Consider the following 14,403-nt stretch of genomic DNA (forward strand, 5'->3'; position numbering starts at 1 on the left):
CTTGGCGACTATGGAGTTAGCGCTTGTTGAGTAAACCTTGGCGACTATGGAGTTAGCGCTTGTTGAGTAAACCTTGGCGCCTATGGAGTTAGCGCTTGTTAAGTGAACCTTGGTGACTATGGAGTTAGCACCTGATAACTATGGATTTAGTATTAGATAAATAAACTTTGGCAGTAATGGAATTCGTGCCAATTCGTTACGAATAAATGAATGAAGGATAGTTGATTCTTAGGGTAAAACCTTAAGAAGATAATGGGGATGGGTAATTGGGTTGATTGTTTGCTGATTAAATATAATAATTATATTATTGTGGGTTGAAAACCCTATATGCTCACCAGGCTCCCAAGCCTGACCCACTCAGTTTTCTTTTCATTACAGGTAATGACACAAGGGTATAAGTTGGCGGACTTGACGAGAGATTTTGGATTATAGATCAGTAGTTATAAATAACTATTGTAAGGTCTATTTTATATTGTTTATGCTTTTGGTCTGTATCGAACATGACATCCCAAGGTTTTATTATTTAATGAAAATACATTCTCTTTGAGAAATGTCTGGATAAATGGTTATCATATTTTTGTTTTTGGGAACAAATTCCGCGACAGTTTCCTTTAAACGATTACTCTGATTTTAAAAACAAAGCATAAACAAATCGGTCTTTTCTGGCCGTGAAATTGGGGATGTCACAAAAGGCAACTATTATCTTGTTGATGCCGGGTACGCGAATGGAGAAGGATTCCTCGCACCATTCAGAGGTCAAAGATATCATTTGAATACTTGGTTGAATGGTCATCGTCCAGAAAAGGCAGAGGAATATTTTAACATGAAGCACTCGGCTGCAAGGAATATCATAGAACGTTGCTTTGGGGTATTAAAAAAAAGATGGGCTATACTCAGAAGTCCATCATTTTATCCCATTCGGACACAAAATAAAATTATCCTTGCTTTTTGCCTTCTACATAACTTTATACGAAAGGAATTGCCATATGATCCACTTGACGATGATGACATTATTGACACAAACAATGATGAGGAGGATACAAATCTTAGATCACAAGTCGAGCACATAACAACAATTGGAACATTGAATGAATGGACAACTTTTAGAGAAAACTTGGTTAACTCAATGTTTAATTCTTGGAGATCTAGGCATAACTGATTTCTTATTGTTGCATTAAGTACATTGTGATACATTTTTATGGAATTTTAGTAATATTATGTTTTCAGTTATGTTGTGTTTGTTAGTGACTTGTTATATATTTAGTTAATGTTTCTATAGTTCTTTATGTATCTTTTTTTTTAATTGTCAAGGTATGGAGTCACAGATTCATGGTGATAGGGGCCCAGGAAAAAATAAAAGGAAGTGGAATGATAAAGAATACGAGAAACTTGTTGAAGCTATGGTTGATATACTCAATGCAGGTTCTCACTTTAAATCTGACAATGGTTTTAAGCCTGGGTTCTTTGGTGCGGTGGAAACACGACTTGCAGTCTCACTTCCCAATTCGGGAATAAAAGCAAAACCACATATTGAATCACGCATAAAAACTTTGAAGAGCGATTGGTCTGCTGTGCATGATATGATGTCATGGAACAACACAAGTGGTTTTGGATGGGATTATGAAAATAAGATGCTTGAAGCTCCTTAATCTGTTTGGCAAGCATATGCTCAGGTAACGTTTTTAATTGAATGATCTAAAATTATTTTTTTAAAGTATTTTTAGCATAATGTATTATTTATTTATTTTTGGATTATTTTTAGGTACATAAGAATGCTGCAAAATGGAGAGGCAAAAAGTTTCCTCATTATTGGGACCTATGTCTTGTATTTGGAAAGGATTGTGCTAATGGAAGAGATGCTCAAACAGCAGCGGATGTTATATCTGAGATAAATAACGAACAACAGGAGCCTGAAATTTACATGCAAGGAACTGGAGATGGGTTAGATGATATAGATGTTGATGCTCCTGTGAATAGTCCTACATATGCTCATTCTAAAGAAGATTCGAGTACACAACGAAAGAGAAAAAGAAGAAATAGTTGGGATCCTTTGATGAACAGCTTGAAAGATTCGTAAGATATAATTGGTTCAAAGATTGATAATGCAACAAGTACCTTCAATGCGGTTTTTGGGATCGAGAGAGATAGAGAAGACCTACGTAAAAAACTTAATTCTAAGATGAAAAAAGTTGTTGATTTAACTGTCCGTGATTGTAACAAGGCAGTTCGTATGCTTTCAAAGAATGATGAGTTGATGGTAATCTTCTTTACCGTTGAGGACGAAGACAAATTTGAATGGGTAAAGGACTTGCTTGAAGATGATGTTTGACGTTATTTATATGGTTTTTTATGATATTGCAGTTTTTTAAGTTATGAAAATTATGATAATTTTAGTTTGTTAGTGTTGGTTAGACTTTGATATGTTTTTATGAGATAGAGTTTTTTTTTTATTATAAATAAAAGTTCTTATTTATATCAACCATTTAGAATAGAAACTATAATTTCCAAATAGATAATGTTGAATTTTATTGAATTCTATGAATTTTGTGTTGTAAGGGTATTTTTGTCATTGTAAATTATTTTTATTCCATTACTTTCTCTTTTTTGTACATACCAAACAACATGGATGAATGAGTCTCTCCATTCCATCAAGTAACCAAACATGACCATGGAAAGGTAATGAACCATTCCATTACCGCATCCATTCCATTACTTAGTCAATTCCATTCCTTTGTCATTCCATTCTATCCAACCAAACACACCCTAAGCTTTCTAAATCCATTACAAGGAGGATTTAAGATTGTTATTGCTACATAACAATCAATGTAAGATCTAAACCCCAATCTTATGTTAATATGATTAATTGTATGCTAGATCTAGGGTTTATAGCTTTGGATATTAAATTGCATGTTCATTAAACAAACTAGATCCAAAAGCTATTAGGGTTTGCATGTACACCATAGGAATGATGTTTTGCTCAAAACCCATCAATGTCTTCGTAAGGTTACTGATGGACATTTTACAACGATAGCGAAAGTTTTATGTTCTTAGGGGGTTGATCCATTTGGGGGTGATACCACGAAGACATTAGAGGATAAACATCCATACAAGCCACCACCTTCCATGCCCAACACCATATTTTCAGAATCTCCCCTTATAATGGATGTTAATAGTGTCTTGGGGGAATTAAATCCTTCCCTAACGGTACCTCGTATAGGAGAGACGGGTTAAGAGCTCAACACATTTTGGATGCTCTTTGTGGAGAAGGTTTTGCTATAGCCAAAGACTCATATGTGCTATTACATATGAGGTTAATCTATGGCTAGAGGGAATATGTCTTCAAGTTTGGCAAAATTTGTTGCCTTTGCACCTCTCACGTCGCTCTTAAAACCTGACAAGGGAATACGACTTATTGCGGTAGACACTATATGGAGCCGTTTGGTTTCTAAGTTGGCTATGAAAGGCGCTGGTACAGAAATGGCCAAGTATCTCAATGATTTTCAGTTCGGGGTTGGGTTGTCGGGTGGTGCTGAGGCCGTATTACATAGCGCCAATAGGGTGTTGAGTGAGCGCCATGACGATGGATCTCTTTCCATGCTTACCGTGGACTTTTCTAATGCCTTTAACCTTGTCGACAGATCCACATTACTTCATAAGGTCAGATTGATGTGTCCTTTGGGTAGAATTCCTTTATGATCAAGAAGCAAGGTTGTATCTAGGCAACACACATATTTGGTCTACTATCGGGGTTCAACAAGGAAACCCCTTGGGACCACTTCTCTTTGCCCTTGTGTTGCACCCGCTCTTGCTTAATATTAGAGACAATTGAAAGCTTTTTCTCCATGCATGGTACCTTGATGATGACACACTTATTGGAGATTCGGATGAGGTGCCCAAAACGTTGGATATCATTACGGTGAGTGACCCAAAATTGGGCCTTCAGCTGAATATCAAGAAAACCGAGCTCTTTTGGCCCTTATGTGATAGTAGGAAGCTACGTGAAGAGCTATTCCCGCCTGACATCGGGAGGCCACCTTTTAGGGTGAAACTTCTTGGGGGAGCTGTTAGTAGAGATGCTAGTTTCATTAGCAACTTAGCCGTAAAGAGAGTCGAGAAGGCTATGAATTTGAACGCCTTCTTCCATAATTGTCTAACCCCCAGGGTGAGCTCCTTCTGCTTCAGTCTTGTATAGGTATTGCTAAGTTTTTCTTTGGGCTGAGGCATGCCAACCCGTTCACATGGAGGCGACGACAATATTCTTTGGCAATGGGTTGCACGGGCCGATTGATTAGGAAAGCGACACATACCAGGGGGTAGCGACTGTTTATTAAAAACACATGACTCTGCTAAGTGGTAACACGATGTATAGAGATCTGACACCTGCCTGATACTGGAAAGTCGGAAGGAAAAGTGTTATAAGCTTTGAATGGAAGCCCCGATAAACAGTGGCAGTAACTCTAACTATCCTAAGGTAGCGAAATTCCTTGTCACATAAGTAGCGCCAACACAAATGGTGTAACGACTGCCCCGCTGTCTCCGACATGGACTCGGTGAAATTGAATTCTCCGTGAAGATGTGAGGACATTGTGGTTTGTGGTGACCCTTTCTTTGGCGACGTACAATGGGGGATTGCTTCCTTACCCATCAGGTTTGGTGGTTTAGGTTTATACCCGACAATAGAGGCTACCTCATATGATTTTGTTGCCTTAAGGGCCCAATCTTGGGTATTGCAAGACCACATCTTACGGGATAGCGACAAATATGGTATGGATTCTGATTATGATTGTGCATTGGCTTCTCTTCATAACAAGCTTCCAGATATTGACCTTAGCAGTTTTAACGTACTATCCTCAAATATCGACTCATGATTCCAATATTTCCAGCTGACGAGATATGTTCGGTGTGTTGCAAGGCATGTTTGGAATCTTTTGGAGAGCATGCGGTTCACTGTAAAGAAATATCGAGGTTCAAATACAAGCAGGATATGGTTAGGGATTTTTTGTTTGACATATTTAAGCGTGCCGAAATTTTCGCCAAGAAAGAGACACCTGTGAATTTCTTGACAGACCCGACAGAAGGAAGGTCAACCCTTAGACCGACTGAAATTTTGATTTTTGGATGGGTCAGAGGGAAACACGCATGTGTGCTGGGGATTTAACGGCGGGACAAACTGTTTTAAAAGTTGCTACATGCAAAGTCACCAAACATGAGAAATCGTGCATGGAAAATCAACACATGTTCATGCCATTTGCATTTGATACGTTTGGTTTCCTCGCGCCGGATACGGTGAAACTTCTTAATAGAGCACATCGGATCAATAATAACAATGTTATATCCTCTAGATCTATAGATGCAGTTTTTAAAAGAATTAGTTTTACCATACAAAAAAGTTTAGCGATGCAGCTAGTTGCTAGTTTGCCATCTCACTCGTTGTACGATGATAATTAAATTAGCTTAACTTCAAATGCATGTGCTTTGTAATTAAAAAAAAATATAAATTCAAACTAAGACAAAAATTTCACAGATTAAGAAATGCAAACATTTTTTCTTTTGAGGGATGAAATATGTAGATCAATGAAAAGTAGAGGGATTTGAAATTCATCGTGTATATTTGCGACAGTAGAGTCCTCATCGACTCATCGCGTACCATCGGCTTATGACCGTTTAAAGAACATAACGCTCGCAAACACCCAAAACTCTAGGGTTTTTGTCAAGGAAAAAGGGCACCAAAATTTCGAAAAAGGGGTTTATTCCATTTTCTCTAATTTTCCAATTCTGACAAGGGTTCTTTCTGGGCTTTTCTTCTTGATGGAACTTTTGTAGAGATATCGTATTATGATACTGCTTTCCTTTGTTAATCAAGCTCATTTCGGTTTCGCTTGAAGATCAACATATATCTGAAGATGATTGCAGAAAAACCAAATTGGGTTAAACATGAAGGCATGCAAATCTTCTCAATTGATATACAGCCTGGAGGGCTTAGATTTGCCACTGGCGGTGGCGATCACAAGGTATCAGTAACAAATGCGCTTTCAATTTCTTGTTTTCTTACTGTTACTCTATGAAAAAGAGCGTATTTTTGGATGTTTGCTAGGGTTCGAAGAGAAATCACAGTTGTATGAAGTTGTAAGAGTTGATTGACCTATAGTAACATCATTTCACGTTGTCAACATAAGTTATATCAGTTCCACTCTTACTCACAGGCTTGTCTTCAATTACATGATAAATTTCGAAACTTCTGATCCCTAAATCAATGAAACACACTTGAAGGCATCCATCTTTTGCTCTATATGTCCATAGAGAACCAAATACATGGGATAATTATAGGACATAATGCTATAAGATGTCTTTACATATGAATATCCTAATTTGTGCCTGAATATAGCTCTAGTGCAAGAATTTGCCAATTACTCTGGTCTTTGTGGATTTCAATCATAATTCTAATGAAATCGTAGGATGAATTTACATATTAAGTGGTTTGTGTTAGGAAGATTCTCATCACTTTCTATGCCACTTATATGCATGGCCATGACCTTTCTTCATCAATCATCATGTAGGTAAGGATTTGGAACATGAAATACGTTGCCAAAATCCTGCACTTGGATCCAGATAAATCAAAGTTAGAACTTCTTGCTACACTTCGTGATCATTTTGGATCTGTGAATTGTGTTAGATGGGCCAAACATGGAAGATACATTGCATCAGGTTCAGATGATCAAGTAATTCAAATACATGAAAGAAAACCTGGTTCTGGAACCACTGAATTTGGTAGTGGTGAGGCACCTGATGTTGAAAACTGGAAAATCGCCTCCACTTTAAGAGGACATACTGCAGATGTGGTAATTAACTGATTGTATCATCTTAAATTGATCTGTTTAACATTTTTCTAATCATGGAGGTTTTCTTTATTGTGCTTAGAGTAGGTGGATCTAAATTGGTCACCAGATGATTCAACTTTAGCCAGTGGGAGTTTGGATAACACTATTCATATATGGGATGTGACCAATGGGATTTGCACAGCTGTTTTAAGGGGTCACTCTAGTCTTGTTAAAGGGGTAACTTGGGATCCCATTGGCTCATTTATAGCAAGTCAATCGGATGACAAAACTGTAATTATTTGGCGAACATCTGATTGGAGTCTTGCACATAGAACAGATGGACATTGGTCAAAATCGGTATGTATTTCAAATTTCAAAATTCAAATAAATGAGATTGTTTCCCTTAGTATAGGTCATTAGGTCCTAGTTTCTTTCTTATATGATTGTGCCTTTTGTACATCATTTACTTGCATATTGTTTTCCCGTATTTGGTATCTTCTTTTATTCCCCTTTTCTCTTTTAGCCTTAGAGCATCTACAATGTAGAGTTCAATTAGAGAGTTGAATGAGGTGGAAACTAACAAGCCACCTCACTGGCAATTTGGCATTCAATGATCATTGAACCCTTCAATGGGAAAAGGAAAGTTTTATGATTCTTAAATAAATATTTAAATATGTTCCATTGAACTTTGTAGAGTTCAATGCATTGTAGGAAAAAATTGATAGAGTTGTATGGAATATAGAATGTTGATGTGACAATCCATTGAACTCTATGGCTATAGAGTTCAATGCATTGTGGATGCCCTTATTTTTACTTCCTGCTTTATGCTTTATGCTTTATTCCGTTATTGCCTGTTTACCTGCTTTATGCTTTATTGTTTGTTTACCTGCTTTATGCTTTATTGCCTGTATACTTGCTTTGTGCTTTATTGTCTTTTTACCTTCTTTATGCTTTATTGTGTAATGCTTTATGCTTTATTGTCTGTTTACCTGCTTTATTGCTTTATTGTCTGTTTACTTACTTTATGCTTTATTGCCTGTATACTTGCTTTGTGCCTTTTTACCTGCTTTATGTGCTTTATTGTGTTTGTTTACCTGCTTTATGCTTTATTGCCTATATGCTTTATTGTCTGTTTACTTGCTTTATGCTTTATTGTCTGTTTACCTGCTTTATGCTTTATTGCCTGTATACTTTCTTTTGGTAGCTTGGATCCACTTTCTTCAGGCGACTAGGGTGGTCTCCTTGTGGTCATTTCATAACAACAACACACGGTTTTCAAAAACCAAGGCATTCGGCACCTGTTCTAGAGAGGGGAGAGTGGACTGCAACCTTTGACTTTTTAGGACACAACGCCCCTATTATTGTGGTGAAGTTTAATCACTCTATGTTTAAAAGAAATCCAACAAATACCCTTGATGGAAAAGCTACTTCGGGTGGATGGGCTAATGGTTTTTCAAAAAATAATGGAAAAGAATCACAACCGTATAATGTTATTGCAATAGGAAGTCAAGATCGAACCATTACTGTGTGGACTACTGCAAGTGCTCGCCCTTTATTCGTTGCCAAACACTTCTTTTCTCAAAGTGTTGTGGATTTATCTTGGTAAATCACATTATTTACTCACATTTAAAACACAAATTTATGTTTTTTCTTTATTTTGGTATACGTAGTGTTTGGTATGAAGTAATCAAAGAAAGAATGGAATCAAGCATTCCCATAGAATGCGATTCCTCCTCCTTCTCCTTAGATGTTTTTCCTTCCATGAGGGAGGGATGTTTATTTTATTTTATTTTATTTTTTTCTTATTCCATGGTGGAATGAAATAATACATTAAAATCGCAAATTACTTTTATTTATATAATCTTCAATAACACTAGAGTTCTTGAAAAGATTTCCAAATTCCAATTAAATTAGTTTTTTTTTTGGGTTAATTTCATAAAAGACCTTATATTTTGTGTTTTGTCCGGGATTAAACCTCAAATTTATTTTTTTGCCTGAAAAGGACCTTGAAATGTTTAATTTTTTTTTCGATTTGGCCCTTTTAGTCATTTTTTTACAAAAAATTGTAAAATGCGAGGGATTTTTCCAGAAAAACTAAAAAAGTTGAGGGTTTATTTCAAAGCATTTAGAAGGTTGAGGTTTTTTTTTTTTTTTTTTTTTTTTTTTTTTTGGGAAAGAAAAACAAAGTCGAGGGCTTTTTCGGAAAAAATGAAAAAATACAAGGTTTTTTTCAGGCCAACAATAAAGTTGAGGTTTAATCCGGAAAAAAAACAAAAAATACAAGGTCTTTAATGAGATTGTTTGTTTTCAAATAACCGAAATTATTTTGTATTATAATTCTATTTCAAAGTTTCATGGTATTAATATTTTATCTCTCCAAACAAATTTTTGTAAATGATAATTATCTTTCTTTACTTGAAATTCATATAGTATACACATAATGGACTTGAAATTCATTCCATTCCATCATATCAAACAAACCCATAATTTTTTTTTGTTCATTTCTTTTTTCAGGAGCCCAGATGGATATTCCCTATTTGCATGTTCTTTAGATGGAACAGTTGCTACTTTTCACTTTGAGGTCAAAGAACTGGGTCATAGGTTGACTGAAATCGAATTAGAAGAATTGAAAAAAAGCCGATATGGTGATGTCATCATCCGCCAATCAAATTTAGCAGAATCTCCCGCCCAATTACTCCTCGAAGCCGCCTCCAAAAAGGTCACCGGAGCCACCACAAACCACAACACCTCCACCATCAAATCATCATCTTCTCCAATAATTCCATCAAAAGCATCCGAATCTTTACATGAACTTGATAACACTAACACCAACACAACCACAAACACAAACACCAACAACATCAATATCAATATTTCTTCATCCACCATTAAACCTTCTCCCCGAGTTTCAAGCCCAGTGAAGCAAAGAGAATACAGGCGACCCGATGGAAGGAAACGGATCATTCCGGAAGCTGTTAGAGTCCCAGAAAACATCCCTCAAACGGTTGACTTCTCCACAAAGTCAACCGAAAATAATGGTGTACTTATACATGACTCAGGGTTTCGAGAGGGGCCTCCTAGTAAAAGAGCAATGGTGGGAGTGGGAGTGGGAGTGGGACCCGTTGATGTGAGGGAGCGATCTGGTGTGGCTGCACGTGCTACTGTTAGTGAGAGTCTTGTGATTGAAAAGGTGTCACCTTTAAATGATAAAGATGGGAATATTAGTGTTGAACAAATTGGAGGTGTGAAAAAGTTGGGATCTTTGAAAGGTATTTCGATAAGGGTGTTTAGTAAAGAGGGAGGTGAGTCACCACATGTTTGTTTGGAAGCTCGACCTAAAGAACATGCACCAAATGACCTTGTAGGGGTAGGAATGTCATTTACTATGAAAGAAACAGAAATTTCTTGCACGAAAAATGGTCAAATGATTTGGTCTGATCGAATTTCTGGGAATGTCACGGTTTTGGCGGGAAATGCAAATTTTTGGGCTGTTGGTTGTGAAGATGGTTCTCTTCAGGTTAGTTTTTTTTAAATAATTTTTCATTAACAAAATATATTTTGAATATTTTTCTTGAGCAAATTACATAAAAACCACTATATTTTGTGTGGTTTTGTGGTTTAACCATTAATACTTGTATTTTTTCCAATTAAAGCCATGAAAGTTTCAAACTTTTTCTAAATTAACCATTTTGACTTGGGATCTTGATCCGAGGTCAAATTGGTCAATTTGAAAAAAATGCAACATCATCTTTTTTATGGTGAAAGAATAATGGTCACAAATTGAAAATTTGTGATTTAGGTGGACAAAATGATGGTTAAATTGAAAAAGTGTTTATTTTTGTATGATTAGTAGTAGTTGTGTTTAACGTTAAAAATCTTGAAAAGGTTTACACAAAATGTGGGAGAAGATCTATGCCAACTATGATGATGGGGTCCACACCCGTGTTCATTGATTGTGATGAATCTTGGAAGTTGTTGCTTGTTACAAGAAAAGGGGCATTATATGTGTGGGATCTTTTTAATCGAAAATGTATCCTTCATGATTCATTGACCTCACTTATGGCTTCTGACCCAAAGTCAACGGGTAAACATTTAAAGTCAAACATGAAAAAACTTATGTAGTGTTTGGTATGCAGTAATCAAAGAGGGAATGGAATCCACCATTATAGTGGAATGAAAAAGCAAAAAAATCCATGTTTGTTTGCCACATCGGAATGGAATGGAGCATTCCGTACTTTTTTATTTTTATTTTTCATTTCTTTTGTACTATAGTTATAAATTACTTCTATTTATATAATTTTTAATAATAATAACGCTGCAAAAAATTTCAGAAATTCAATTAAATTGTTTGTTGTAATTTCCGAAACATACCCTATTTATAATTCAATTCCAAAAATTTCATGGTATTTGATTTTTTATTTTTGTGAAACATTTTTTCTGACGTGATTAATAAACTTTTTTTTTAACTAATTGAAATACATAGAGTATATATTTCAAAGGGAAATCTCCAATAAAGTCCCAATATTTTGGACCAGTTTACAGTTTAATCACAACTCTTATTTCTTGAACAGAAAGCCCCGATTATTTTATATTTTGCCCAAATTAACAAAACAATCCTTATTATTTTCAACAGAAAATGACATAATTATCATATAAACTAAAGATAATTGGGACTTTTTTTTTTCAAAAAATAAAATGTTGGAATTAAACCGTAAACTGACCCAAAATAATATTGAGACTTTATCGGATATTTCCCTATTTCAAATGACAGAAAATATGTTGACACATGTAATTAGTGATACATAATTATTTCTACTAATGTATTTTTTCTTTATTTATCAACATGTTTCTGATTCCATTCCATTACTTTGTTCATTCCATTCCTCTGTGATTCCATTCCATCATACCATCATATCACACATATCCTTTTTCTCCCTAGATTTTCTCGTTTCTAACTTTATAAATTATGCATTTTTTAAAAATTTTTTTTGTTCAGGCACAGTTAAAGTGATATCCGCAAAGCTTTCAAAATCTGGATCGCCACTTGTCACTCTAGCAACGCGCCACGCGTTCATGTTTGACATGAACCTCATGTGTTGGCTACGTGTTGCGGACGATTGCTTCCCTGCTTCCAATTTTGCAAGTTCATTCAATTTAGGGTTCCCCCAAAACGGTGAATTGGCAGCTTTGCAAGTCGATGTCAGAAAGTTTTTAGCCAGAAAGCCTGGCTGGAGCAGGTTCAAATTCAAATTCAATCCCTTCAAATTTCATAATGTACATATTTGGTCCCTATTCGAGGGCATTTACGTCATTTTGCTTTGCAGAGTGACGGACGATGGAGTGCAGACACGCGCTCACTTGGAATCTCAGTTGGCGTCTGCATTATCCTTAAAGTCTCCAAATGAGTATCGACAGTGTCTCCTTTCGTATATACGTTTTCTTGCTAGGTTCTTTTTCTTATCTTTTCTTGTTATTTGGATTATGGAGGAAGTTACGTTTTTGGTCCCTGAGTTTTTTCATTTTTTAAATGTTTTTAATTTTTTGACTTATTAGAGAAGCTGATGAGTCACGACTACGTGAAGTGTGTGAAAATTTTCTTGGACCTCCAACAGGAATGGCAGAATCTGCAACAAATTCATCATGGGATCCTTGTGTTCTTGTTGGTTTTTTTTTTAATCCCCCTTTTGATTTTATACAAATTACACTAATTTTTTTTTTTTTATAGATTATTTAAAAACTTAATCTTTATATATTTTACAGGGAATGAAGAAACATAAACTTCTCAGAGAAGATATTCTTCCAGCAATGGCATCAAATCGAAAAGTTCAACGGTTGCTTAACGAGTTCATGGATCTTTTATCTGAATACAAAACCACCACCACCACCACAAATCTTCAACCTCCCACCACCACCACCACCGGAAACACAAACTCACCACAACCGTTGCCGGATCAAACCGCCACTGAACCACCAATGACAAATCAAGTGGCTCAAGATTCAGGCTCACAACCCATGGATGAAGAACAACCAGGGAACAACAGCAATCCAGCTGCTTCTGATCAAATGGATGTGGACCCACCTGGAATTGAAAAAACCGATGCAGTCTTGATTCCGACTCCGGTGGCTGATGAAATGGCATCTTGAATTCCGATGTGTTTGATTTAGTTTGTAGTCACATTGTTTATGATCTTTGTAACTTTTTTTTTTTTAATTTTGTTTCAAAGATTTTATAGGCTGTGTTTCTCAACATTATTATTATATTAGTCACTCCATTGTTCTTGTATGTCTCCTTTCAAGAATGATCATGGTAAAAACCATATTTTTGTTAAAAGACATTAAGATTTTGTGGGTTCAGTGATATTTTGGATTTGACCATTTTAGTTTTACGTTGAAAGCCTTGCTTTTGATACTGGAAATCATTTAAAGTTCAAGGATACGGATTTGACAAATAAATATTTTTACAAGTTATTTGGTGTTTATGGAATGTATAGAAAACAGTTGTAACATTGTTTGTTGTTGCCTTGTTTGGGTTGAAAAAAAATGATATCATAATTATATAAAAAGAAAACAAAATGTTTAACCAAATATTCCAAAATATAAAGAGAAAATGTTTAACCAAATATTCCAAAATATAAAGGCAAAATATAAAGGCCCTAGCGACTCTATCATCGGTACAATCCATAACCAAATTTTAACAACTAACTAAAAGTTCTATAACCATACAACTAAAAGGGAAATTGAGTAATCTTACCCATATAAACGGGTATTTTAATAATAATAACCAACTTAATTTTTTATTAGTAAAATGACTATTTTCTCCGGAATAGAGCATTCCGGAGTCGAGGTATTTATTACGGAGCTTTGGTTTGAAATAAGAATCTCCGTACATTCTAGACTTACATTCCGGAGTACAATTGTCCGAAACACAAATCTATGTACGATTGTTAAGTTCGTAGTTTGAAGTGACAATACGGAATCACGGACACGTTCCGGACAGTTATTCCGGATTAAAAAAAATCAATTTTCCTCCCCTATATATAAATGTTACCACATGTAATTAGATGCTTACTTCAGATCATATGTAATTATCTTTTATAACTGCTTCAAGATGAGTTTCTCAGAGAGTGAAACATGAAGAAAGCTTTACCAACATGTCTGTTTACCTACACAACCTTAGGCAAACCAACCCACATACTTACATGAACATCAAAACTGATATGATGGATCGTTTCCAAGTCTGTTTTGTGGCTCTTGGATGTGTGATATATCTTTTTCCATATTTTTATTGATTCTTTAAAATTGATAACGTTTCTACAGCTAAACTAATTGTTTTGTATTTCCAAAAAAATACAACTCCATGCATTCATAGGTTGCTTGCTGCATGTCATCTATATAGGTAGCGTCCGTCTAAGAGGGGACCACCTAAAGACAATGTTCGTAGCGGTTGCTATGGACGAGAACAACCATACCCTCCCTATAGCATTTGGTATGGGCGTGACAAATAATGTCGACTCTTGTACCTGGGTTCCTAATGAGGTTAAAGGAAACTCTCAAAGAGGGTATTGAAGTATCATTTATAACCAAT

The 14,403-nt window shown here is 35.6% G+C and overlaps 1 protein-coding gene, 1 long non-coding RNA gene and 1 pseudogene across 2 annotated transcripts; 2 read left to right on the forward strand and 1 right to left on the reverse strand.

Moving 5' to 3' along the window:
- The first annotated feature begins 1,313 nt into the window (after nucleotides 1–1,313).
- Nucleotides 1,314–2,329, forward strand: LOC111905474 (uncharacterized protein At2g29880-like; annotated as a pseudogene).
- A 3,327-nt stretch (nucleotides 2,330–5,656) lies between these two features.
- Nucleotides 5,657–13,172, forward strand: LOC111905395 (protein HIRA). The gene is made up of 10 exons (XM_023901094.3): nucleotides 5,657–6,011; nucleotides 6,558–6,839; nucleotides 6,924–7,175; nucleotides 8,023–8,420; nucleotides 9,333–10,335; nucleotides 10,704–10,902; nucleotides 11,815–12,055; nucleotides 12,143–12,265; nucleotides 12,372–12,477; nucleotides 12,579–13,172. The coding sequence occupies exons 1-10, from the start codon at nucleotides 5,904–5,906 to the stop codon at nucleotides 12,960–12,962; spliced, it is 3,096 nt and encodes a 1,031-aa protein (XP_023756862.1). The 5' UTR covers nucleotides 5,657–5,903; the 3' UTR covers nucleotides 12,963–13,172.
- LOC122194702 (uncharacterized) lies at nucleotides 7,781–8,040 on the reverse strand. Its single transcript, XR_006184247.1, has 2 exons — nucleotides 7,956–8,040; nucleotides 7,781–7,912 (listed from the first exon to the last, which is right to left on the reverse strand). It is a non-coding gene; the product is annotated as an uncharacterized LOC122194702 (long non-coding RNA).
- Nucleotides 13,173–14,403: the final 1,231 nt, after the last annotated feature.

This window comes from Lactuca sativa, chromosome 6 (assembly GCF_002870075.4).
Source record: "Lactuca sativa cultivar Salinas chromosome 6, Lsat_Salinas_v11, whole genome shotgun sequence".
In the NCBI taxonomy this organism is placed as follows: domain Eukaryota; kingdom Viridiplantae; phylum Streptophyta; class Magnoliopsida; order Asterales; family Asteraceae; genus Lactuca; species Lactuca sativa.